We start from the raw sequence: 25,173 nt of genomic DNA on the forward strand, positions 1-25,173 counted from the left end.
ACAAATAAAATGTTCAAATTTCTCCAACGTTGTCTTCCCAACAGTTTCACGGGATGGCCAGGAAGCATTCGCGATGTCTTCTCTGGCGTCTGTCTTGTGTCAGTGACGTAAAAGACTGATTTAATGCAACATGAACATTCAAACAGCAGTCGCTTTCTACAACATCAGATATGTATCGGTACCACATACGAAAGTGACCCAGATCGGATTTGAAAATATCGGATTTGTGCCGTTCACACTGTCATACCATGTTCGGATATGGGTCACATAGGGTCAAAAAAGTCGGATTTGATGCGCTTTCGCCTGCAGTGTGAACGTAGCCTAAGACTCTACTGACCTCGACTAGTATGCTACATGTTAAAGTTTATGACAGTTCAAAAAGATAGAAAAAGACTGAACAAGTACAACTTGTTTGGGAAGGCTGGCAGGCAAATGCTTCTTCTTGCTTAAAAAAAACATGGCTGTAATGCACACCGCCATGTTTGGTGAAAACCAAACACAGCATATCAGCACAAACACCTAATGCCAACTGTCAACCTGGTGGTGGAGGTGTGATGATTTGGGCTTGTTTTGCAGCCAGACAACCTGGGAACCTTTGAGTCACTGATTAAACCATGAACTCCTCTGTGTGCCAAAGCACTGTAGAGTGAAATCAGCCAACTAAAACTGGGCCAATCTTTGGACATGCACCAGGACAATGATCCCAAGTACAGCAGCAGATCTACAGCAGAATGGCTGAAAAAGAAAAGAATCAAGGTGTTGCATGGCCTAGTCAAAGATCAGACCTCAACCTGACTGATATTCGGTTGCAGGATCTAAAGAGAACTGTGAATAAACAATACCTGCAAACCTCAGTGAACTGAAGCAACACTGAATTAAAGAGTGGGCCAAAATTCCTCCACAATGATGTGAGAGAATGATAAAAGTAATACACAAAACAATGACTTCAAGTTACGGCTGCTGAAAGTGGTTCTACAAGGTTTTACAGAACTGCACAGAATCCCGTGAAAACGTTTAATTTTTTAATGACTGCACTTGTGCATCTATCAAATGTCAGTAATGGTTCAAATAAAACTTAACTTTAGAACAAGTTTATGGAAAAAATTGACATTCCGACAAAAAATACAATCTGGAACTAAACTAAATGTGCAGCTTATTTTTTCTTTTCCGTGGCCTTGGTGTAATTTATTTTATGACTTTCCATAACCCGACCAGAGTTCTTTCATGACCTAAAAAACTGTATCCCAGTTTGTTGTTGTTACTCCTCAGCTTGGAAACATTTTCACTGGAGTCGACAGTCTGTTTTCCAGCTGGGCATGCAATGCAGAAAATACCATAAGTGTTCAAAACACAAGAAAGCACCTCTGCTGTAATCATGTAGCAGCTGACCACTTAAAAAAAAGAAAAAGTTTGCATGTTTTCATACATAAGTATCTATGAGATTACATCAAAAAATACTCTAGTATAAGCAGCAATGTGCACAGCACAAGGAAGGAGCTGCTGCTCTTGTTTCCATGCATGCTTGTCCTTCGTCATCTGGGGAGGATCCTCACTTTTTTTTTTTTTTTTTAGCATGGAAAGATTTTTATCAGGGGTGTTTTGGAGACATCAATCATGCAATGAATTTGACACCCGTTGGAGCCGTGGAAAGAAATGCCTGCCTTTGTTTGTTCACTTTACTCGATAATAGCCACAATGATCTTTGTGTGCCACTGAGCATTTAACTATTTATTGTTCATCTTGATCCTGTCCTTGTTTTAATAGGCCTGCAGACATATTTACTTGACAAGTAGGAAAAGCCCCAGAGTTCCTGATAACCCTGTTCTGTTTAACTGCAGAAGTAATTAATTGCATTGTTGTACCGTGACATGGCATAATATGCCTGCGGTGAGAAAAAGAGGCCCTGCTGGGGCAGATAAAGTTTTCTTTAATGAATTGCGTTAGCGGGAAAGAGGTTAGTGGACAGCCATTTAGCTCAGGCTTGGCTTTCACTCTGACCTTTGTGGCCGACACCAAAACCTGCCTGTTTTATACCACGTGTTACAGTCTTGTTGACAATACATGTGTTGCTGAGGTCTTCTTCATTAAACTGAATCATGATTTACACACTTAGTTACATGGGTTAATAAATAAATGACATCATCGCTGAGTGAAATCCCCTCGAGTGGACACTGAAGCCAGAGTTGACCCAAATCTAACTTAAAATAATGTTCCACGACATTACATGCAAACACATGGGACTGATGCCATGGTTGACAAACAGGGACATAGAGACGGCAGAGGAACTAGTGGAGGCAATTCCTTCAATCAGGGCGCCTCAGTAACATGTTAAGTAACCTCACAGGACTAGATACAAGACTAACTATTGTGGACACACAGGTATAGAATCGAATATATATATATATATATATATATATATATATATATATATATATATATATATATATGTGTGTGTGTGCCTGTCATGGAAGGACAGGCCCCTGCACGGTATGTACCACCGGCAGATAGAGGAGGTGGCTGATATCCAGAAATCCTACCAGTGGCTGGACAAAGCTGGACTGAAAGACAGCACAGAGGCACTAATCATGGCAGCACAAGAACAAGCTCTGAGCACAAGATCCATAGAGGCTGGGGTCTATCACACCAGGCAAGACCCCAGGTGCAGGCTGTGTAAAGATGCCCCAGAGACAATCCAGCACATAACAGCAGGGTGCAAGATGCTAGCAGGCAAGGCATACATGGAACGCCATAACCAAGTGGCCGGCATAGTAAATGGCCTGTAAATGGCCTGTATTTATATAGCGCTTTACTAGTCCCTAAGGACCCCAAAGCGCTTTACATATCCAGTCATCCACACATTCACACACTGGTGATGGCAAGCTACATTGTAGCCACAGCCACCCTGGGGCGCACTGACAGAGGCGAGGCTGCCGGACACTGGCGCCACCGGGCCCTCTGACCACCACCAGTAGGCAACGGGTGAAGTGTCTTGCCCAAGGACACAACGACCGAGACTGTCCAAGCCGGGGCTCGAACCGGCAACCTTCCGATTACAAGGCGAACTCCCAACTCTTGAGCCACGATCGCCCTTCCCTCTCTTTGTTACCATCCGACTACACTTCTCCAGTCCGAACGACATTCCAATGTCATTGCTGTATAGCCTGGTAGTGTGGATCAGTGAATCGATGTCTCGTTCACTCTTGGCATACAGCTTGATGTCATCCATGTACAGGAGGTGGCTGACAACTGCTCCGTTCCGTAGTCGGTATCCGTAGCCAGCCTTGTTAATGATCTCACTGAGGGGGTTCAGGCCTATGCCTGAATATATATATATATATATATATATATATATATATATATATATATATATATATATATATATATATATATATATATATATATATATATATATATAAGAGGGGTGCAACGATACACAAAATTCACGGTTCGGTTCGATACTTTGGTGTCACGGTTCGATATTTTTTCGATACAAAAAAATGTTCATGCCTTTTTAATTTGTCATTTATTAAAATTATAAATATATATTTTAACTCAAAAGTACAGTTTTTAAATTTAACCCTAACCCTTGTGCGCGTTTTTTATTTTGACAGTGAATGCGCACCTGCGGACCACTTATGTGCAGCCCTGGTTATTTAGCTCGTCATATTGCAGCCACAGAAATTCTTTTGTCCATGAAACCATAAAGCTGCACTTTCTTTTTGCCTTATAGTCTGATTTGTCATAACTTCTCCGTTTTGTGGTAAGCTTTTCTTTGGCTGTCACTTCTTCACCCTGACCTGTCTTATTTGGCTCAGCAGAACTTTAATGCTTTTACACACGCACTCACATAAGCTCAGCGATTCTCTGCGCGATCAACCTCTCACATGTTTAAGCTTGCTGCGGGAGATTTCACTTGTCATGTTTGCATAGTAAGCTAACGATTAATAAGACGATGTCAGAGGAATTGGTGCACAAATTATCATCACTCACAGATCAGTGCTGTCGCTCTCTATACACAGTTCGCACGATTGCAAAGTGAAAGCAAAAAAACAAGCGCAAATTCAAACGCGACTTCAATATGTCACATATTGACAGTGGCTCATCGATGCCAATGACATAATTACCCAGCTACATTTCTGAAAGAATGCAAAAGCATTGACATATATTTTTCCTACAATAGCCCGACGGGCAGGGAAGAGATAGATTTTGGTAGCCCGACTGAAAAAAATCGCTAGCTCCGGGAAGTCGGGCTAGCGATATTGCGAGCCCTGTATCTGATTGAGGAATCACTCATCTTTGGAAAAGAGAGTTTATTACAGAGAAATGGCTCTTTCCAAAATAAAAGCTATACTATCCGCTTCTTCTGGGCTATATTCTCAGCAGCATAAGGAGAATCATGTGCTAACAGCTGTCTAAATGACTCGGCTAAAGTTAGTAGCATGCTTGCTTTTTTTTCTCTGATTCCACTTGTCTTTGCACTAGGATGATGTCGGCGTAAATGTGCAGTCATATTCGTCGTGTTCCCACTAGTGCTTTCAGGTTAATCTCGTTGAAATGACCTTAACGCCACAACACGGCAAATCTCCGTTAATGAGCTACCGCCGATCGCTCCGTGCATGGGGCTAGACGGCCAACACGTTAACGAGCTAACTGCGCTAACACACTAGTTCACACCCATGTAATTGAGCATTGCATGGCACATCCAACATACTGTTTTACTTTAGTCCATGACTCGCTTACCTTCAGGGTCATACGTCACATGAAAACCAAAATAATTCCAAACGCCAGATCTGAATGAGGGTGGGGGAGGTCCATGTTGCAAGGAGAGCTTAACTTCTGTCTCGCTAGCTTGCCCTGCGCTCTTCCTTCTGACTATGCTGTCTGTGTTGAGCGCTCAGTGGATCTGCGCTCGACAGTGCAGCCTAGGCGGAGTAGTCGAACACAGATTCACTGAGCGCTCAACACAGACAGCATCGTCAGAAGGAAAATTGATAAAATAAATTACAAATGTTGTATTGTTCGATACATATGCGTACCGAACCGAAAGCACTGTATCGAACGGTTCAATATCGATACAAATATCGTTGCACCCCTAATAAATATATATATATATATATATATATATATATATATATATATATATATATATATATATATATATATATATATATATATATATATATATAATGTGAAAACACGGCTTCACATCTGAGAGTGTAAAGGAAAGACTTGAAATCTTCAGAAACCCATCTGAGGATAGTTTAATGGGACTTTACCAAATTAAGAAAATTGCTGTGTCTCCGACTTGCAGACCACAACGACTCTGCCTTCAAATTGCGTGTGTGTGTATATATATGTGTGTGTGTGCCCTACGTGCAGCTGCTTCAAGTGTTGCTCAAGCAGAGAGGGAAAGAGCAACTCAGGCCAGTTTACAGTGGGTGAGAAAGACAGGAGTGAGGAGGGGAATGAGAGAAAAGAGAATTGAAGGCCAACTGAAGGGAAGCAGAGGCAGGGTTTGTGGCTTGTAAAAATGAAACTGGAGGAAAGTGGGTTAGAAAAATAAGCAACAGAAGAGAGCACTGGTCAAAGAGATGATGCACAGGACATCGAGGGCAGGGAGAAAGGCAGCGCTAGAGACAGAGAGAAAAGAGAAAGAGTGAAGACTGGCCAGAGATTTAAATAGCTGATGGGTTTTCCTGCTGATTTTGGTGTTGTTATTGTGTAACAGCAGCGGAAGTGTTTGGTTTGTGTGTCCAGTGCTGCTTTACCAGGACAGAGCTGCTTAGATCTGTTTACAAAATCCTTTGCTCAGCTTCACTGCATGTGTGTGTGTGTGTGTGTGTGTGTGTGTAGGTGAGTAATACGTGCAGCACCTGCTCTTTAAGTGTTTCCTGAGAACATAACTCCTGACTCCCGAGCAGCGTGATTAGACTGGAAAATTGTAACCTGGAAAAACTGCATCAGTCATAGATGAAGTTTTCCACAGGCTTTATCATCGGTGACTGCTTGGACTCTTTGGAGGAATTTTGGGGAGATGAATACTAACTGTTAAAGGTTCATATTTTTTAACACTAATTGTTTAAACCATCCTGAGAATACAGTGGGAAGATTAATAACACTCTCTTATCAGAACAGCAGATATGAGGAAAGCCAGTAAGTCTGCATACCACCAAATTAAAGCTAGGAAAAGGACACACTTTATATTATTTATTGTCACCGTGTCCAATAATCAGGAAAAAACTTTGTTTGCTATTTCTCTGGAGGTTATGCTCTGCGTTATTTCTTGGCTTTGAGAAATTAATAGTTTCCCCTCGTTGTTTGTCTGCTGGCCAAGAAAGACAAAGAAAAGTTAACATGCTAATTAGTGGTGATGGTAGGCAAGTAGAGATGGGAACCAAGAACCTTGAAGTTCCAGTAGAGAACTGGTTCCCAGCAGTCCAGTTCCTTGAAATTGTCAGTCTGTTTTACTATTGATTTCACCTATTAGTTCTGCTTGCACTTGCACTACATATTCAGTTGATTTCAGCTCCCGTGTTGCAGGAGGACGATAGTGGCCGGTCTGCAGAGTGGATATGGACATAACTTTTATTTTTATTGCACAAAAGGATGACAGAGTGATGCTAAAGTGGAAACTGCATCCAGAACATAAACAACTGCATTATGCCGCTAAAACAACTTCAGCTCTTTGCATTCACCTGCACAGACAGCATGCTAATTTAGATAACATGCTAACTCTAAGCTAGCCGAGAACCCAGAGCGATGCTAAAGCTATTGCTGTTCTAACAATGCTAAGCTATGCTGGCTGGCTGCTGGTTCCACATTTACTAGCATGAGAGTGGTCTCGAGCTCCTCAGCAAGAAAGCAACAACTATTTAAAAAACAGAACTTCATTTCAGGGACAACAACAGCATACATGCTAAACAAAATCACGAGTTATAATTTTAAAAAGCCACAGCTGATGACTCCACATGCCTGCTGTCACATGGCTGCACAGTCAGAATTTCATGTCAAATGTAAGTCATTAGCACAAATGAATTCAGGCTCTAAATGACCATTTGAAATTCATGAACTCGCATCTGACTGAGACTCTGTGATTGTGTCTGGTTTCCACTGGTAACAGCTCCTTCTAAGTATCTGTAGGGCTTGAGAGGTTACAGTAGTGCTTTCATTTAACGATCTTTAAATATGTACTGCAGTGATTTATTACTTTTTCCATAAAAAATGTATTCACTCCCTAGAATTCAAGCTATGAGTACAACAGATGAATAGAAAAGCATTTATTAGCCTGGAATTACACCGCAATGCAGAAAAAAACACTTACATATGAGCTTCCTGTGATTTTTTTTGTCATGCTGACTTAAATAGGTGATTAAGCAAGCATGGATGCTGATATCTGTTGTCATTTAACACCTGCTGAAGATGCCTGCAGTTCAACTGTCAGACTGAAGCTGTAAGTAGGTGCAAAACTCCTGTGAGTGCTAACATATTGTGCAGTAATTTTGTAGCTGGGGGCCTTTGCTGTCACCAAGCCCAGACGAGAGCATGATGGATATGAAGGCACTCAGCTTGACTCTTCTTAATAAGCACAGAAATAGCTTTGATGCAGAGGCAATTAAACAACCCTCTGAAATGTCATTGCAGGCTGGAAAAAAGGCAAACTACCAAAACATTTGACAAGAAATACAGTTCTCTGACAACCTTACAGAGTTTTAGAAAGCTACTGAAATAATAACATTATTATATTATATATTATATCAGACTGTTGCATATTATTCTTTTGTAATGCTGATCTAAATCAGATCAAATTAATGTAAATTTCTCTTTTGACGGGCATAAAATAGCATTTTATTTGCTGCATATCTCCGCACGGCATGCAGTGTGTGCTTAAAGAAACTGGGGAAAAGAACAAGTGGAATGTTTACAGAGCTACCTACAGCAGATGAACAGTATCTGGAAGTCATGTTCTTTAAAAATAGGAAAAAATCTCAGCCGTCAGCTGATCCATCTGCTGTTCACTAAAGCCTCATCAGAAACTGTCTCAGTGGAAGGTTGGCTCTCAAGAAACCATTTTTAAGGAAGGGAAACAGGGAGAGAAAGCTGAAGTATGTCAAATTACACAAGAGCTGGACTGAAAATTAGTGGCAACAGGTCTGATGGAGCCATGAATCCAAATCTAAAATGCACAAAGACTGTGCTGAATAAAGGTATTCACACCATATATTGACTTTCAAGCTTGTTAGAATTGTACAGACTCCATTTTTGCCCTAAATGTTGTATTTCCAAGTACGTTTGCACATGTTTCAATAAATCACTGCACCTTTTTCCCATTTCCTGAGGAAATGATAACAAACTGAGTGGTGGCTCAAGACTTTTGCACAGCACTGTATGTGATGGGCCGGCTGTGTTTCCTGATGTTGTGATTTCATTGGAAACAAATGTGACCTTCGGAGCAAATCATCCATGAGAGCCGCTGTATGTAGCTGATGGGATTCTCACTGCCCGATTTCACTACAGAAGGAAAAACATCAAACACACTGACTGTCCAAAAGGATTTTCCAGAGAGCAGACTCTTTGCCTCAGTGATTTCAGCGTCCTGAATCCTAACAGTGATCTGTCGTTGTTTCATTTTCACAGTCATGCATGAGGTTAGTGAAACTATGCAAAGCCAGAAAGCACAACAGGTGGTTTAAGCCCCCCTTACAGAGTTTCGCTATCTCTCACTATCTTTCTTCACCTCATTCTTCCTTAATCTCCTGTTTGCTTTGCATTTCACCCTCCATGCCATGATAACTTATGCCAGCTTTCTGCTCAAGTATCACATCCAGCATGAAGAAACTGGCAGAAAAACAAAAAGCTTGCTTCTACATACATTTAAATGCCATTTCAAATTATGGGCCAATGTTGACGCATTTGGTGGTAATGTGATGATGTATGTGTTAGAAAGAGGCAGCGATGTTTTAAAGGTTGGGGCAGTTATTTTCTCTACCCTCTGGTTGTTTTCCCACCTTCAAATTCATGTAAAAAATTCTCTCCATTTTGTGTTTTTGCTGTGTGATGGGACGGCCGTGAGTGATGTAACGTTTGGATGAGTGCGTCCACACCCCTGTTATCAGTGCGTGGCAGATATCCCTCAACTCTCAGAGGTGACGGTTGTGGTTTTGCGTGTGTTTTTCACAGTGTCCAAGAAACCGTTTGAATGAGCAGAGCTTAAACAAGTAGTTTATCTATTGATTACAAAATAGAACGTTTATCAGTTTAAGTCATTTTCAAGCAAAAAAGTAACAAAAATTCTTTGAAATTGAATTCGTGATTTAATTGAACATTTTATGTGTATTTTATTTTTAAACAAAACAAGACATTCGACCAGGTTTTGGATAATTATCAGTCATCCAAAAATAGAAAGAAGTTCTACAAGTTACCGACCTATATATGTGCATGTATTACAACAGTCATATCATGGAGATACAAGCATGATCCGTGCTGGATGCCTCAACACAGACTTTGAACATGGCGTGGTTGTTGGTATGGCACGGGCTAATCTGGGTGTTTCAGAAACTGCTGACCTACTGGGATTTTTCTCCACAACCATCTCTAGGGTTTACAGAGAACACACAACAAATTGAAGCAGATGGGGTAGAGTAGCAGAAGACCACACCGGATGCCACTCCTGTCAGCTAAGAACAGGAAACAGAGGATACAGTTCACATGGGCTCACCAAAAGGGGACAATAGACGATTGGAAAAAACATTGCTTGGTCTGATGAATCTCAATTTCTCCTGTGATATTCTGATATTAACATAGGCTTGACCTCACCTCACATGCAGGTGAGGTCAAGCCTCCTCCTCTTGTTTGTCACTACTCAAGCATCCTTAGAATTCCCAGTTGATCCATAAGGAAGCAAAACCTCTCTCCCATTACTTGACTCCCACAGACAGAGCAAAAGATGGCTTCAATTAAACAGGTCTGAGATGTGTAAGCTGAGTAAAACAGAGCAAGGCCAGTGGGACGTCAGATGTGTTTTTCAAAGTGTGTGTGTGTGACCTCTGTGAGGATCGATGTATGGGAATAGATGCTGGCCTGCAGCTGTGAGTGTAGCAGATATAAAGAGTGTTTCAGGGAAGCAGCAGAGATGTGACAGCAAGTCTGCATCAAACAAAAAGCTCTCTTTACTACTTTCAAGGACTTCTCACTCAACAGAATAATTTCTTGCTGCTTGCTTTTTGAGTTCTCTGTATGTTACAATGTTTCTGTCTCTTTCTCTCATATTTTTTGCCAGCACTTTGCGTGGGCAGTGCACTGTTCGATCCTCACCCTGGCTGCGGCCGACCTACTGTACATTCCAACATCCAACAACTGACATTTAAAAGATGACATTAAGAAAACTGAGACAGAGAAGCAGAACAGAGTGTTCATTACCCAAACAGAAAAGATTTATCTGTGAGAGAACTCAAAATCGCAAATTAAATATCAGAGTTAATGGTTTCAGGAAAAGCTTTTGGATGCTAGTCCCCGATGATTCAAAGATGGCATCGGATCACAGGTCTGTTTTTAACATTCAGGCCAGTAAGGGCTACACAAAAGTAGTACAATCTATAAATAAAGCTGAGGATTTGGGTCAAGCATCTTAATTGCCACAGATATGATTTTTAGATAGCAAGAGTTCAGTTCTTTCATAATCCATCCACGTATGGCTTTGGTAATTTGTTAAGTCATTAAAAAGAGCTACAAAGTGCTCCACAGAGAAAAGGCACAATATATTAAAAAACACATGGGAATCAGTTAATGCAGATACTTTATATAAACAATATTTTGTTTTAGTGGAGACTTCAAGGAAGTTGCTGAATAGGAAAAACAGATGTTGGACAGATTTAAGCTTGTAGAAAAGGGACAACAAGCAGAGATTTGCTGCAGGATCTGAAGTTCAGTTAGCCACATACCGCATCAAGAGCTCACCATCAGTGACCTTAATATAGTGCTGAAATCAGGCCATGAAGTGGTTTCAATATTGTTCTAAAATAAACTGAAACCAATGAAAAAAAGAAAAAAAAACCCACATAAGATATATATTACTAACTTTATGAGCCATGAAGGCCAGAGACCAAAAGCTCTGCCCCCTTTAGTTTTTAGCCAGACAAAATCCCTCTGCCCAAGGATCTAAAGGTACTGGTATGTGCATATGGTATTAAAAGGTCACAGGGGGACCTAACAAGTAAATGGACAAGTAAAAAGTCTATTTCAGTAATCTAGATGTTATGAAATACTACTCTTTGTTTAGCAATATGGTGCTCAAAATAGTAGGACTTCACTACACCAGCACTGCACCAATAACATCAGATTTAGACATAAAATGCCAAAAAAGAGAAAAGTCCGTAAAATTCAACCTGCATGTCCTGCTGGATTAGTTTATACAGCTGATCTCAGTTCTAGTCAGCCTCAGCTGAACATTATTTATGTATCCAACTGGAAAACCCCATATAAATTTAAGTTACTTCAGCCTCTCTACAGTTGCTGCAAGCCACTATGCAACCCATCTCCAGTCCAGGTCGCCGTTTCCAGGCTTTTCCTGCTTTAAGTTAATCAGTGTCAAGTCTGCTGTCCGCTATGGCCACGCTGTTCTGTACCAGAGAACCACATGCATATGCTTTCTACTTTTGTGTATGCAGAAGCAGGGAGTGCCCAGAGCAGTCTTACTGCCAAATGTACATAACTGCGATCTTCTTTTGATTCAAAGCGTTCTTAACAATAAAGAGCAGTGTCAAAACACCTTTTAAGGTTTTCTAGGTGACAAATTCAGAAAAGAGCATCTACTATATAAAATGCATAACCAGACATTTTTGTATCTAATTCATTTTAGGTAACTCTACATCGCTTAAACTGTCCATCTGGCGAAGTGTTCAGGTCAACATCCACTGGTTTAACTGGGAAACAATTTGAATACATTATCAGCTCTGCATAGGGAGAGATAATACAAGAAGCACACAGCTGTGCTCACTCTCACATACCCACCCACACACATTTAACACAGTACTCTCAGTTGTTCATGTCTCTCTGGCATTACCCACCTTCAATTTCTGTGTTGCAATTCCCCAAAATACATAGCCTACACATACCATCGTTCCCCACTAGTGACCCTTCCACATCCTACGTGATCCCACTCCAGGAATTAAGTTTACTCTCTCTCTCACACACACAGAATCAGGACCCTTGATGTAACAACATTGGTATTCAAAGCAGGGGGTGGAGGGTCTTGTACACTAGCTCCAGATGTTGGTAAGAGTCACTCACTCTCGCCAACTTACAGTAAAAAGTAAATTAGTTTCAAACTCTTCATAAGCATGAAACATCTGTTTAGAAGACGTCAGTTTAAGGGATATTAAACAAAAAAACGCCATAAAAGAAAACTCTGCAGAGTACCTCACACAAACTGCTGCCTCTGTGCAGCCCTTTGCAGTAACAGACACCCCCAAATGGCTCGCCTTGTCAGAGCAACAACTTCTCATCTGTTTGCCCCTCACAGTACACCTTAGAGGAGGGCAATCCTGCAGGTTATGACACGGGCTGAAGTGGCGACTGCAGGACCCCCAGACAAATCCTGTGCTCTGTGCTGTTACATTGGAGCTGACAGGCAACATCTTTTTCCTATTATCCCGGGCAAAATGAGAGGCTGAACCAGAGAACAGGACATGTGACTCCCACTGAGTCAGAGCTGAGCCGTGGTCTCATTTTCTGTTGTTAAACTAATGGCCAGAAATAATCATTTTTAGGAGGCAGAGACCAAGAAGCAAAAGGGGCATTTAAAATACAACATGTCAAACAAGGAAAGAGACAAGCCTGCCTTGTCGTGACGGTTTACAACATCTGCAGAGAGACAGAGGAAAAGCAGATGTTTTTCTTGCCTTTGCGGATCTGTTTAAGGTTAAATACACAGAGATGTACATTACTGCTAAAAGCACCTCTACTGTTTTCGTCTGTTTTATCCATACAGAGAACACTGATGGCAGATTTCTTTTACACTCCTCACCCCTCTGACCTCAAGCCCTGACTTTTAAACATCGTGATGTCTGTCCATAATTATCTCACAAAATGGTTTTCACTCAAACGACTACAACAATCTGCATTTTCTAAAACGGTTTAGTGTATTTCTAGCGACCGGTCCCAAGCCTGGATACATGGGTCTGTTTAAGTTCGTTTAAGAGGATTTTTAGTCTAAGTTGTTGTTGTGGTTTTCTCACTATAATATAGAGTCTTTACAATGGTCATAATGGTTTGATGGAAGTCAGAATTTAGGGCGATGCAACTGCCTGTTGAACAAATATGCACATGTGCATGTTTGTCCTTGCACCATCATCATCATCATCATCATCATCATCAAATCGTTAATATGCCAAACTTGATCATGCAAATGTTTCACGATCAGATGCAGAATACCCTCACATACCACGCCCCTCCTCTCTGTAACTGTTTTGACAGATGCATCTCCACAGGGAACAGGTGATCTCTACAAGACGTCTGCAAATCTTTTACATTTTTATTTAAAAACAAGCTTCTCAGTGGGCTAGAAGCAGGATCAGTCATCTGCTGTTGCACTGTTTCATACTGATCAGTATCTGAATGGGACATGTTGTTAAGTATCAAATCACCTGGAAACAGAACTATTAAAGTTACAGCTCAGATGTTGCATCATGTACCGGGAAAGCTGTAAAACTTCTCTCCTCCTTTTCTTTGTTTTCCACATATAGACTTTTTGTGCCAAATTTAGCCGTGTGTATGTTTCCTGCACGCTAAGTGGTGTCACTGTGACCGTCACCATAGCAATGACTTTCTCTGTGTTTCCTAACAAGCCTGGTGTCAAACCACCCCGGAGTCCAGCGGGACTGGAAAGACCAACAAAAGGCTGCAATATATTTATGTGTGTCGGAGGCTTCACCATGAACAAAAGAGGAAAATTCCAGCCAGGGAAAGGTGAACAACAGAAACAATATCCACTCTGAAATGCAGCAGTTTCCACAGATGAGGTAATGCAAGCAGTCCTCTCCCCCCAAACTTTCTATATTACACTTAAAAAACAAACAAACAACTTAGTATGCAATCCCAGTACACCACGGGTTAATTCCTAATCTCAGTGCCAACAAACACCAGCTAGCTCTACTCTATGTATACATGCTGCTTTCTCTGCAAGCTCTTTTGCAACCCACCTCCAACCACAGCTCCTCATTCAAGTCTTGTCTGCTGTCACTTTTCTTTGTAGCAGGGTGCTGCTGCAACCATACAGTCCCTGGCCACTTTATTAGATACATTTATCTAGCTGCTTTTTAATAATGTAATTATCTAAACAGTCAACCACATTTCAGTGCATTTAGGGATGAATAACATGACCAACTCTTTATGATCACAGTGTAGTCATCTTCTGTTAGCTGCTTCCAAAATGCACTATGTTACAAAGCTCAGACCATCTAAACCTGGTTTCTTGAACACGACAATGATTTCACTGTCACCAGATCTCAGTCCAATAGAGCACCTTTGATATGATGGAGCTAGAGATTCCTGTCATGGATGTACAGCCGATGTACAACTCTGCAGCAACTGTGTGACGCTCTCATCTGAATATGGACCAAAATCTCAGAGGAAGGTTTCCAGCACCTTGTTGAATCTGTGCCATGAAGAATTAAAGGCAGCACTGAAGGCAAAAGTCCAACCCAGTACTAGCAAGGTGTAACTAATGAACTGGGAAGTGATATCCTTCACTGGCTGTTCTAGGTAAATGTGTACGTGAGCATGCATGTCTGTGTGTGTGCTTGTTTCAAAACAGGTTCTGGAGAGAAAGTGAAACCCAATGCTTCATCTTTAAGGTTTAGTGTTAATGACACACACATAACACACCTCACCGCATGTGTGTGTCTGCAAAGGAGGGAAAGAGGAGCTCGTGGACGGAGCACAGACACCTCAGGTGTGTGCTGAGGTAAGACGACGCAGCTTAACCTAAACTGCTGATGCTGCTGTCCTTGAAGCCTTTCTTCTGCTCTCCCAGGAGCAGGCACAGGCAGTAGGATCACTGTTTCTGCTAGAGGCTTTCTACACAGTCTAGTGGCTGCTATTGTGCCAACAGGCCAAAGGTTTTAGGAGAGATGGAAACGAATATTGTTTCAGAGACCAAAAATAAGCTACTTTCTTCTGATCTTCAATCAAAGAGGTAGAAAAACAAAATGCCTTTAATGTGGTTCTGTAATTCAGTTACTCACTTTAAGTGGGCAAAAGTAGCTGAAAGCTGAGAACGGTGCTCAGTGATAGTGACACTTCTCTCTAATGCTGAAAAGGGCAACAAAACAGCTGTTACCAGGCAAAGGTGTCATGATCTACTTATGTTAGGAGAGATTTGATGAACACAAAAAAATTGTCTGCTTCTTCATTTTTTTTTTGTTTTTGGTCATATATATATATATATATATATATATATATATATATATATATATATATATATATATAGGATATTGATTTAGAATGCATGCACACACACAGCCAGTCCATCCATCGCTCAGCCGTCGCCCTCTCGACTCCTTCTGCTGTACCACAAATCAAGAGAGAAGTAAACATGAGAGGAATGCAAAGGAAAAAAGCAACCTGGGGGATGAGCGGCCATAAAACAGAGGGAAAATACAGACAGTGTCATGTAACCTGGGGAACACATGCACAAACACACAAATCCCTCTCATGGGGATATTTATTGGGGAAATGTGAAAGTAATTACAGTTGCAGAAAAAAGTTTATGTCATGTTTCTTACGCATGTAGCGATTTTAGGCTATTAGACCTGCATGATCTGTGGCTGTCGAAGCTTCTATTCGTTCAGCAGACAAGGGGATATTAAAAAAAACACAAGCTGTAATAAAAGTTTGGCATTTGACGGACATAGTTTGAAACTGAACTGATCATGGCCCAGATTTTCCCTTTGCAGCTGACACACTGGGACCTCCTACACCTCCCCTCCCATCCCCTAACAATAATTTTGTGATTTTTGTTGCTGTAAATAAAAAGTACAGTGCTCTCACTGAGTTAGTTAGCAGTAGGTTCCAACTTTGAAACCCATTTTGAGCCATACTTGTCTACGTTTAGGAAAACTGGCACCATTGAACAGGCATGAAGTGAATTCCTGTTCATTTTGGATAATTTTCGTATTGAAGAAAACATAGGATCTTTCTCAAGTCCTTTTATGTTAATATGTTATTTTAAAGGTGTTTTTTTCGTGGATTCAGAGGTAAGTCTATCTATTTTAGGTCACAATGCAGCTCTGACGTCGCCTCATCTGCCCTTTCTCCCATCGTACAGCAGGAGGAAACTGTCTGTGGCAGAGTTCTGAAAACTAGAAGGTGTGTTTGTTGGTGAGGGGCAGCGCATGGGTTCAGGAGCCAGGGCACTCTTTTCTTACATGTGCTCATTTGGACATTACACTGAATTTTCATTGGGAAGCTAGCATGGTATTATTCCTGAAATCTGGTACGTACCCAGCTTCACCAGGTAATAGCTCGAAAATGAACAATGTACGTGTGCAAAACCGGCTATAGCTTGAAATTTGTGATTTTCACTGAATATACAAACATAATCTGCACAAAGTGAACTGAAAGTGCAAATTAAAAACACCAGTAACATAAAACAGCTTGGGGGTCAGGTATCCAATTAAAAAAAAACATCCCCAGCAGGAGGCTAGACCCTGGAAACACACTGTGTACATGCACAACCACCCTCACTGCTATACTGGTACATGCACAACCCATCTTTCTCCCTCATTGTGTGACTCCTTTGCACTGCAAAGAGGAGAGAGCACTTCCTGAAACTTCTTCTTCCAAAGCTCAAGGTTAGCACTGGCTGTGGTTCCTTCTATCTGCTCTGTCTCTAGTTCCCTCTCCTACCTTCTCTTAAAAAAGTGAAACCTATGAGGAAATTTGCTTAGCTCAGCGGTCTGGCTCTCCTGCTTTGATGAGCAAAAAGAAACTTTTACAAGAATCAAAAACAAAGAATTGGGAGGAGTATTTTACTATGTATTTTTATAGTTTATTCTTGTCTCGGTTATTCTGTGTTTCTTCGGTGGTCTGTGTGTTTTTCCCCTCCACTTTCATTGTTGTAAACACCAAACAAGGGGACGTGCTGCATCAGCAGGCTGTGCCAATAGTCTGCATATGTGTGAGGGAACAGCTTCCTTTGAGAAGTCCGATTCTTTGGAGGCTCACAGGAATCAGTCAGGCCACAGAGGAACTCTTCATTGCGCCAGTAAAAATAGAAAGAAGCTGATTATCTGTCACGGTGCCTGAGCAAATGAAGTCGTTTCAGTGAACTGTTGATACATCAACAGGTTTCCTTCGTTTTTTATTCGGAACCACAGATGCCTTTTTTTGGCTCATCTTGCTGAGCTTTTCTTCAATTCTTTCATTAGACTCATTAAGACAGAAAAGAGAAACGAGAGACCGCTGAGCAATTCCTGAACCGAGTACTAGGATTTCTCCCCACAGGTCAAAGCCAGAGCTGGACAAAAGACACACACACGCAAACACACGCATCCAAGATTTAACTGATTGGGCCTGTCACTGCTCTGGTAGAAGGACTGCCTGAGTGCTGCTCACATATTGGCAAGGCAAGCCTAAGTGAAAACACATGTTGTGTAAATGCAGAGAATAGAAGTTGAGCCTCGGCCTCCCCCCAATAAAGACCATTTGAAACCAAATCCGATCAGATCTCAGAGCGTTCCAGGAGAGACAGAGCGGGCGGAAACGCTTCCTGTTTTTCAGGACAAAGGGGAGTAATAATAAGCAGTGAATCCAAAAAAAAAGAGAAAATAAAAAGTATCGAATGCTTACTACAGGTTAGGCAACCAACTGTGACAGCGATCCTGTAACTGTCCTGTAAAAACACTCGATCTACAACCTTTCAAAATATAGGCAGGTCATTATTTTTCATGTATTGCAACTTTTTTATTTTCAAGATTTCTGTGGATTTTCTTTTTGCAGAGTTACTACGTTGCCTGGTGCCAGATTCCTAACCTCTGACCTTTCACATCCTCTTTGACCTCTAACACAACATCTGGAATGCTTCACCCGCATTCATTGCATTCACACGTAACAACGCAGACTGTGGAACCTGAATGTTATCTACGTATCTGATCAAAAACTGGCAAAGCGACAAGAAAACAAGTCTAGGGTGAAAGCATGCTGAGGAGAGTCTGTTCAAAGTGATGACTCAGTCACTACCTTCCATCTGTTCTAATGCAAAGTGTGTATTTTTAACTCTCGGGTGTGTTCAAGCAGACAAATCTCTAAGAATTTTCTATGATGACTGGCTCGAGAAGCTTGACAGTTATTTGTGGGTTTACTGGGGAGCTGGTTCACACTGAAAAAAAGAAAACACACTCTTTCTGTAAGTTTTAAATTCTTTTGTTGTTAGACAGATATCTCCTTAACAAGCCTGGAAACACACATATTAGTGCTTTAGTAAGCGTGTAGTGTGACCATTGTGATGATCCAGCACGTCCTTACCTTCTTTGCAGCCTTAGACGGTGACCTCCTAGTGGGCTTCTGCACCTGGTCGCTCACTGTGACGGGCTGCTTAGACAGAGAGCCGTTCTCCCGCTTCTTGGAGGGGGAAGATGGTGTTGACGATGGTGCTGGAGAAGGAGACACAGGTGGAGAGGAAGAGGAGGAAGGATTTCCAATTCTAAGGACGGCCATATCCTCTGTTGCTGTGAGGCGCAGGCTGCGTAGGCTTTCATAGGTCTCAGAGTCAACCACCAGCAACCTGGTCTTGTTGTCCATGGCCTTAATCCTCTGTACCACCTGAGGAATGGAACATCGAACGTTTGGTTTGAATACATTAAATTCTCTACAGTTTGGCAGCAGATAATTAAATGCTACTCCTATGAAGGATTAGTCCCAATCCATCCATCAAGGACTTGTTTAATATATAATTACTGACCATTATATTAGGCTGTATACACCTTTTAACATGCAGGCCTGTGATTTGCATCTTTATTTTAGGAAAAATGCTGTATAAGCAACGTTTTGAAAAAGGCGATGGCTCTAGGTTTTTGGGGTATGTGTGTTCCTTTAACTGAATTTCTTAACATAACTTTGTATTTATTTGGTTCTTACTGTTTGACAAAGCAACTGTATCAACTGATCCATCAGTTTTTCTAACCATTTATTCCCATACATCTGTAGTGGGAATATAGTGGGAAGCGATGTTTTCAAAACTGACAATTATCATTGTCGTTGTTATAGATCATTGTCATATGAGCAGGAATATGAGGCTCCTTAGAAACACCTGGGTGGCAGATTTGTTCCCTGAACTTCAAACACAATAGTCAGAGGGTTTGTTTTCGTCTTTCAAGCTGCAACAAACCTAATATACAGCACACAGAGAGGAGGCTGGTGCTGATCTTCCCCCGTGTGCCTGCAAGCTTGTGAAAATAATTATCTGAGCCTGCTGACTCTATCTGACCACCAGCCAGGCCTTGCAAATAGAGGAGCACACAGTTTGTTAAGATCTTATTTACAGGGACCGGTTTATATTTAAGCTCAGGCCACTGACTAGAGACTTGCTGATTTGTTGAATTTCACTAGGAAAAAAACTGCAAGGGAAGGAATACAGCCTGCGTAAAGTTCTTGCTCAGCGCGCCCCTTGTTTCCAAACAAAATGTTTTGTAATTCAATAACCTGCAGACCTCTGGTCTGTGACGCCGAGTGGAGGAGGAGGCTATGCGCCACCGTGTCAGGATGTCTGCATCAGCCAGTGTCACCTGTTGATGTAGCCCCTGCTCAGCCAGCTAAGACACAAGTTAAATAATAAACACATCTACTTGCCTGATGGTGCGTCTCCTTCTCCACGTTTACTCCGTTCACTGCGACCAGCCTGTCACCGGCACGCAGCCCTGACGCTTCTGCGGGGGAGCCAGCCTCCACTTTGCGGATGAACTGGCCGCTCTTTCCTTTCTCGCCATGCAAGTGAAATCCATACCCGTTCTCCCCTTTTGTCATGACACAAAGCCGCGGTTTCCCCACTTTGGCCATTTCCCCCTTTGTCAGTTTAAAGCTTCTGAAGTGTTCAAGTAAAATATAACAACAACAGCAACAACAATAATAATAACAATAAATGGAAATATTGGAGTTTAGGAGAGCGACTGCAGGGCTGCTAAACTTCTTGGAGAAAACATATCTGGCTGACACGCGCGCTCTCCCAGTACAAAAACACAAAGTGGAACAGCCACAGATGCGCTTCAGAACAAGAAGAAAAAGAAAAAAAATAGTGCATGCAAGAAGCAGCAAAGTGTAAAACTTCAGGTAACGAAGCAACAGCAGCAGATCCTGTGTCTTGTATCCAAGCTGAAGCGCACGGCTCAAAGACTCCAACAAAAACCCGACGGGCGCGCACAGACTTCAGAGCCCCCGACAGCGCACCAGTACTGTTACTGCAGACGTCGAATAGACTGCCGGGTCCTCTCCTCTCACTGGAAATTTCTCCATAACAACAGTTCGGAGAGCATACGCTGAGTACAGTTTGCTCTGGGTTAGAGCCGCGTGCGCAATAGCACCACCTCTTCCCAGACCGCTTACCTGCTCTCACTGTTTTGGGCAGGGAAGGAGGACTAAAAATGATACAACGTTGCCCCTGGGTGGCAGGAAATGGTTTTGAACGGTGTCCTAAAAATTATGAAAACACCCAGCTATTTGGATTCTCACTCTCAATACATCCAACTGGTAGGCTAATTGTAATGGGTCCAGACAACAGTTCATCTAAAGTTTCGGAGCCGTTTCATAACATATTATTATTCAAATAAATGTCATAACTGTGCTACTAAAATACCTACTAAAATCTAACTGATGAGCCCAAAGCTTTTAGTAAGTAGGCCGTTTCAAATACAGTATCCTTATACTATCCTTAATTAAGTATCCTCATTAATGCAGACCAGGGATGTCAAACTCATTGTACATTGAGAGTCTTGTCTAACGACTCTAACTGCACATTCATTAACTTAATATAAAACATAAGAAAGTGGAATTTCAACAGAATGCCTCAGTTTTTCTACATGTTAAAGAGATTCTGATGTTATAAATCAAATACATCTGTCAGCACGACTCTTTGGACTTTACAGACAAATTACTGGTGACTCATTGGCCAGACTATCCTGTAGCTGTAAAACAAAACAGCCCTTGTTATTACACAGATAAATTTCTATTTATTTATTTGTTAATTAATTTAACAGTGGAGATGTATAATAGTCACGGAGGAGATCTTTATTGGAAGGAAACGCTATAAAAATTATAAAAAGACAGTTGAAAGTCTACAATTGACCTCGGGCCTTATGTTTGCCACCCCTGATGCAGACCATCAAAAACGCCAATGGTATTGCTGTTTGAGATCTTTGCTAAAAAAATGAACTTAACACATTCATAATTACAGCCGTTGATTGAATTTATGTTGCGTTGGAGGGCGCAACTGTACTTCCTGTTGAAACCTTCACAATAAAGCAACCCAGTGAACGCTGGAACAAAAGCAAAACAAAAAGGATACAAGAAAAGAAGAAAGGTCATTTAAGTAAAAAATAAAAAAAAGACAGAGAAAATATCCAGTGAGCAGCAGTTCTCTGAAGAAGGCAAGTAAAACAGTTAAGTAAATAAAATAGCACTTGTTACAACAAAGGTATGCAGAAGACAGCACTTTGTACCTTACAGATGGGCTACAGAAGCAGAAGACCACACTGACTGTCACTCCTGTCAGTTAAGAACAGAAAACTTGGGCTACAGTTTGCATGAGCTCAACAATACTGGACAATGAAATTTTGCCAGGTCCAATGAGTGTCAATTTCTGGAGGGTAGTGTCAGAATTTGGAATAAGCAACATGAAAACATCCATCCATCCTACCTTGTAGGCCCTATTGGGCCCCTTAGCACTAACTGAGCATCATTTAAATGCCACAGCCAACCTGAATATTGACGCTAACCATGTCCATCCCTTTACCACAGTGTGCCCATCTTGTGTTGGCTGATTCCAGCAGAATATTACGCTATGTCACGAAGCTCAGGTGATCTCACATGGCCACCAGAGTCGTTGGGTCTCAGTCCAATAGAGCAAGCTCGGGATGTGGTGAAACAGGAGGTTCACATCATGGATGTGCAGCTGACACATCTGCAGCAATGTTACAGTGCTATCATGTGAATATGGATCAAAATCTCTAAAGAATGTTTCCTGCACTGTGTCAGTCTACGCAATGAAGAATTAAAGCAGCTACAAAAGGAAAATTGGCACAACATAGTACTAACAAAGTGTATCTAATAAAGTGATTGGTAAATGTAAATACTGTAATTGAATGGCGACGTGTGTGGGGAACACACCCTGTCATATCAAAAACTCCACTGACTTCACGAACGAGGTCCAGAAACTTACCCTGGATCTACATGAAACCATCGTGTCCTTTGATGTGGTCTCACTCTTCATTTGTATACATGCAACTGAGGCAGTCAGAAAACAACTACAGCATCAGATTTGCACATGGTTAGACCTCTGCCTTATCACCACATATTTTAAATACAACAAGCACTTCTACAGGCAAAAGCTTGTACCATGGGCTCCCCAGTGTCACGTATTGTAGCCAACCTTTGCATGGAGGAAGTGGAAATTAAAGCTCTTGGCTCTTTCACAGAGACAGCGCCTAGCCCCTTAGAGATGGTGGCATGACAAAAAGACTGAAAGCTGATAGAAGTATTAAATAATTTCCCCTAGGGATCAATAAAGTATTCTGATTCTGAAGTAGAAGAAGATCTGTATTTTTAGGATGAATGATTTTAATAAATAATGTATATATACAACCCCAGTTGCAAAATAGTTGGGATGGTGGGAAAATGTAAATAAAAACAGAATGCAGTGACATAAAAATCTCATAACCGTTACTGATACCAACGACCTTCCCACTAACCAGGTGCTGTAGTTCATACTATGACAAAACGAGGGCGCTAAACACTCACATTTCAGTAATCGTTTAGCACTTGTCAAAGTAGAAACAACACCATAGTTACACTTCCGGTCACCCTTTAAAAAATAAATGCATGTTTTCAAAGGCTTAAAAACACAAAAGCAGACAAATATAAAAAAGGCGGTATGTTACTGAAACGAATCACACGGATAAATAAAGCAGTCTGTGATAAATACTGAGCAAACAAAATACTCACTGTGAACCTTTAAAAAAAAAAATAATTTTAGCCTATAACAAGTATTTATTTCAGCAGGAAATGTTTCTTTAGTGTGATTTCTAACCTGATGCTGACATGAACACCAGCAGGTTAGACTGATTTCCAGAACTAAAGAGTTTATCCCGTTTATTTACTTTTTTTCTCATCAGAAAGTACGCAGGTGATTAACTTTCACCTTTAATGGACTAATACTCATCCAGCTGGATCCAGTCTGAGCCCGCGGCCTTGAGTAATGAAAAACAGATGGTCAATCTCAGTTTATTACTCTTTGTATTGCCGTGGCACAACTGCTGTTGCTCATCTGCACATCCTTCACTTCACAGCGATGATTCCACTGAGTCGGAGCATCATTTCCTCTCTCAGCTCCTCTGGGAACTCGAGGAAATCACTGTTTGTCAGGCCTGGAGTCCAGGCTGGCTCACTGTTATTTTAGCTGTACGCCTACCCGCTGATGGACTGTCTAATCTTGATGACTGTTCCATTTAATACACTAGTTTCCTGTCAATCAGCCATGGAAGGATCATCCTTTTCACGGTGGGGCACTTTAGGGAATTTAATTTTCAGCGGAGACAACACAGCAGCAGAAAGTGGGTCGTTATCGTTCCTGCTCCGAGGTTCACTTTATTTTTAGATGGGTGTTAACATTTCCCGAGGAACATATAAATCTCTCTCAAAATGTGACAAACCCTGCTGCTGATTTCTCACTTTTAATTTTATTTTGGGGGATAAAATAGTCCTTAGATGAACCATCAGCAGTGGAGCTCCAAGGATTAGCGGACTGAAAAAAATGACTGGGAACAATTTTGATAGCGATTAATCATTTGGAGTGATTAAAAAGTTGTGCATTAATGGCCAAAACGTGTTGCTGATTTTCATAAAAATAGCCCCCCCAAGGGCTAAAACTCAAACCTTTCACCGCAAAGAACAAAAAAACACATGCGCTCATGAGCTTGCATAATGATGAAGATTTATTCTGCCTGTCAGGCCCTGATTGTGCTGCAAGAGCTGCGTTTCATGTTGCATTCTTCTGCTGACAGGGACCGAGAGGGGAGATATGAAATTGTAATGTAGCGCTCAACACAATCACCCTCCTCCTACATGAACTTTTGCACGTTCTCTAGCTCTCTTTCTGTTCCAGTTTCCATGTCATCATCACATCACCGCTTCTTCTTCTTATACTGGCGGATGGTGGAGGTGAGGTGGAGAGATGATGGTGAGGGTGGGTTGGATTCAGTGACTGACACCTCCCGGAGGAGAAAAGAAGGTTTTAGTGAATGTCTGCGCATAGAAAGAAAAACAGCTGGGGATTGTCAGCATCCACACACACACTGTAAGATGTGTTTTACCAGCACCAGCGAGGTCTTCTGCTGCCTGTTTATATTAAAGAAGACAGCTGGTGCCATCGGGGGGAGAATTCTTGGGGGAAAATGTCCATTTTTAGTCTGTGTCACAGCTGTCACTGCCTCACCTAAATGGCTCCATGAGTCAACAAGCACGCAACACATACACACACACAGTGTCCACAGCAGGACAAGCTTCAGGTATTTTATTCCGATGACGCAATCACAACCGAAGTAGTCTCAAGTGCCTAATTTAGTGCCCAAGTTTTACCCCCTCATCTCCTCAAATCATGCTTTTTCTAATTGATATAAACAACTTAGAAAACACAGGCGCGACCTGGATCTCCGTCACACCCGTGTGACCTGGTTTAATTGCTACTGACACACAGGAGCCCTTCCTGCTGCGAGGCTCCTTCCGCTGTCGGTTTTGCAGAGAGTCTCTGAAATATCAAATGGGGTTTTTTGAGACATAAACCGGTGTGAAGAAAATGGCACTGCTCCAGGAAATGCTGCATTAATAAGTATGACATATGCCATTTTCTAATCTTAAAGTCATCATCATCTCGGTCCTAGTCCTCTGGGTCATCTGTGACACTCCACCGACTGC

The 25,173-nt window shown here is 41.6% G+C and overlaps 1 protein-coding gene across 2 annotated transcripts in view; it reads right to left on the reverse strand.

Moving 5' to 3' along the window:
* LOC113020914 (Na(+)/H(+) exchange regulatory cofactor NHE-RF2) overlaps nucleotides 1–20,505 on the reverse strand; it is a 35,422-nt gene extending 14,917 nt beyond the window's left edge. For both annotated transcript variants that reach the window (XM_026165233.2, XM_026165234.2), the window contains exons 1-2: nucleotides 19,843–20,505; nucleotides 18,520–18,816 (exon numbers count right to left, since the gene is read on the reverse strand). In XM_026165233.2, the coding sequence (XP_026021018.2) occupies nucleotides 18,520–18,816; nucleotides 19,843–20,049 (504 nt within the window). In that variant the 5' untranslated portion in view covers nucleotides 20,050–20,505. The remainder of the gene's footprint in view (nucleotides 1–18,519; nucleotides 18,817–19,842) is intronic.
* Nucleotides 20,506–25,173: the final 4,668 nt, after the last annotated feature.

Source organism: Astatotilapia calliptera, chromosome 4 (assembly GCF_964374335.1).
Source record: "Astatotilapia calliptera chromosome 4, fAstCal68.1, whole genome shotgun sequence".
NCBI lineage: Eukaryota > Metazoa > Chordata > Actinopteri > Cichliformes > Cichlidae > Astatotilapia > Astatotilapia calliptera.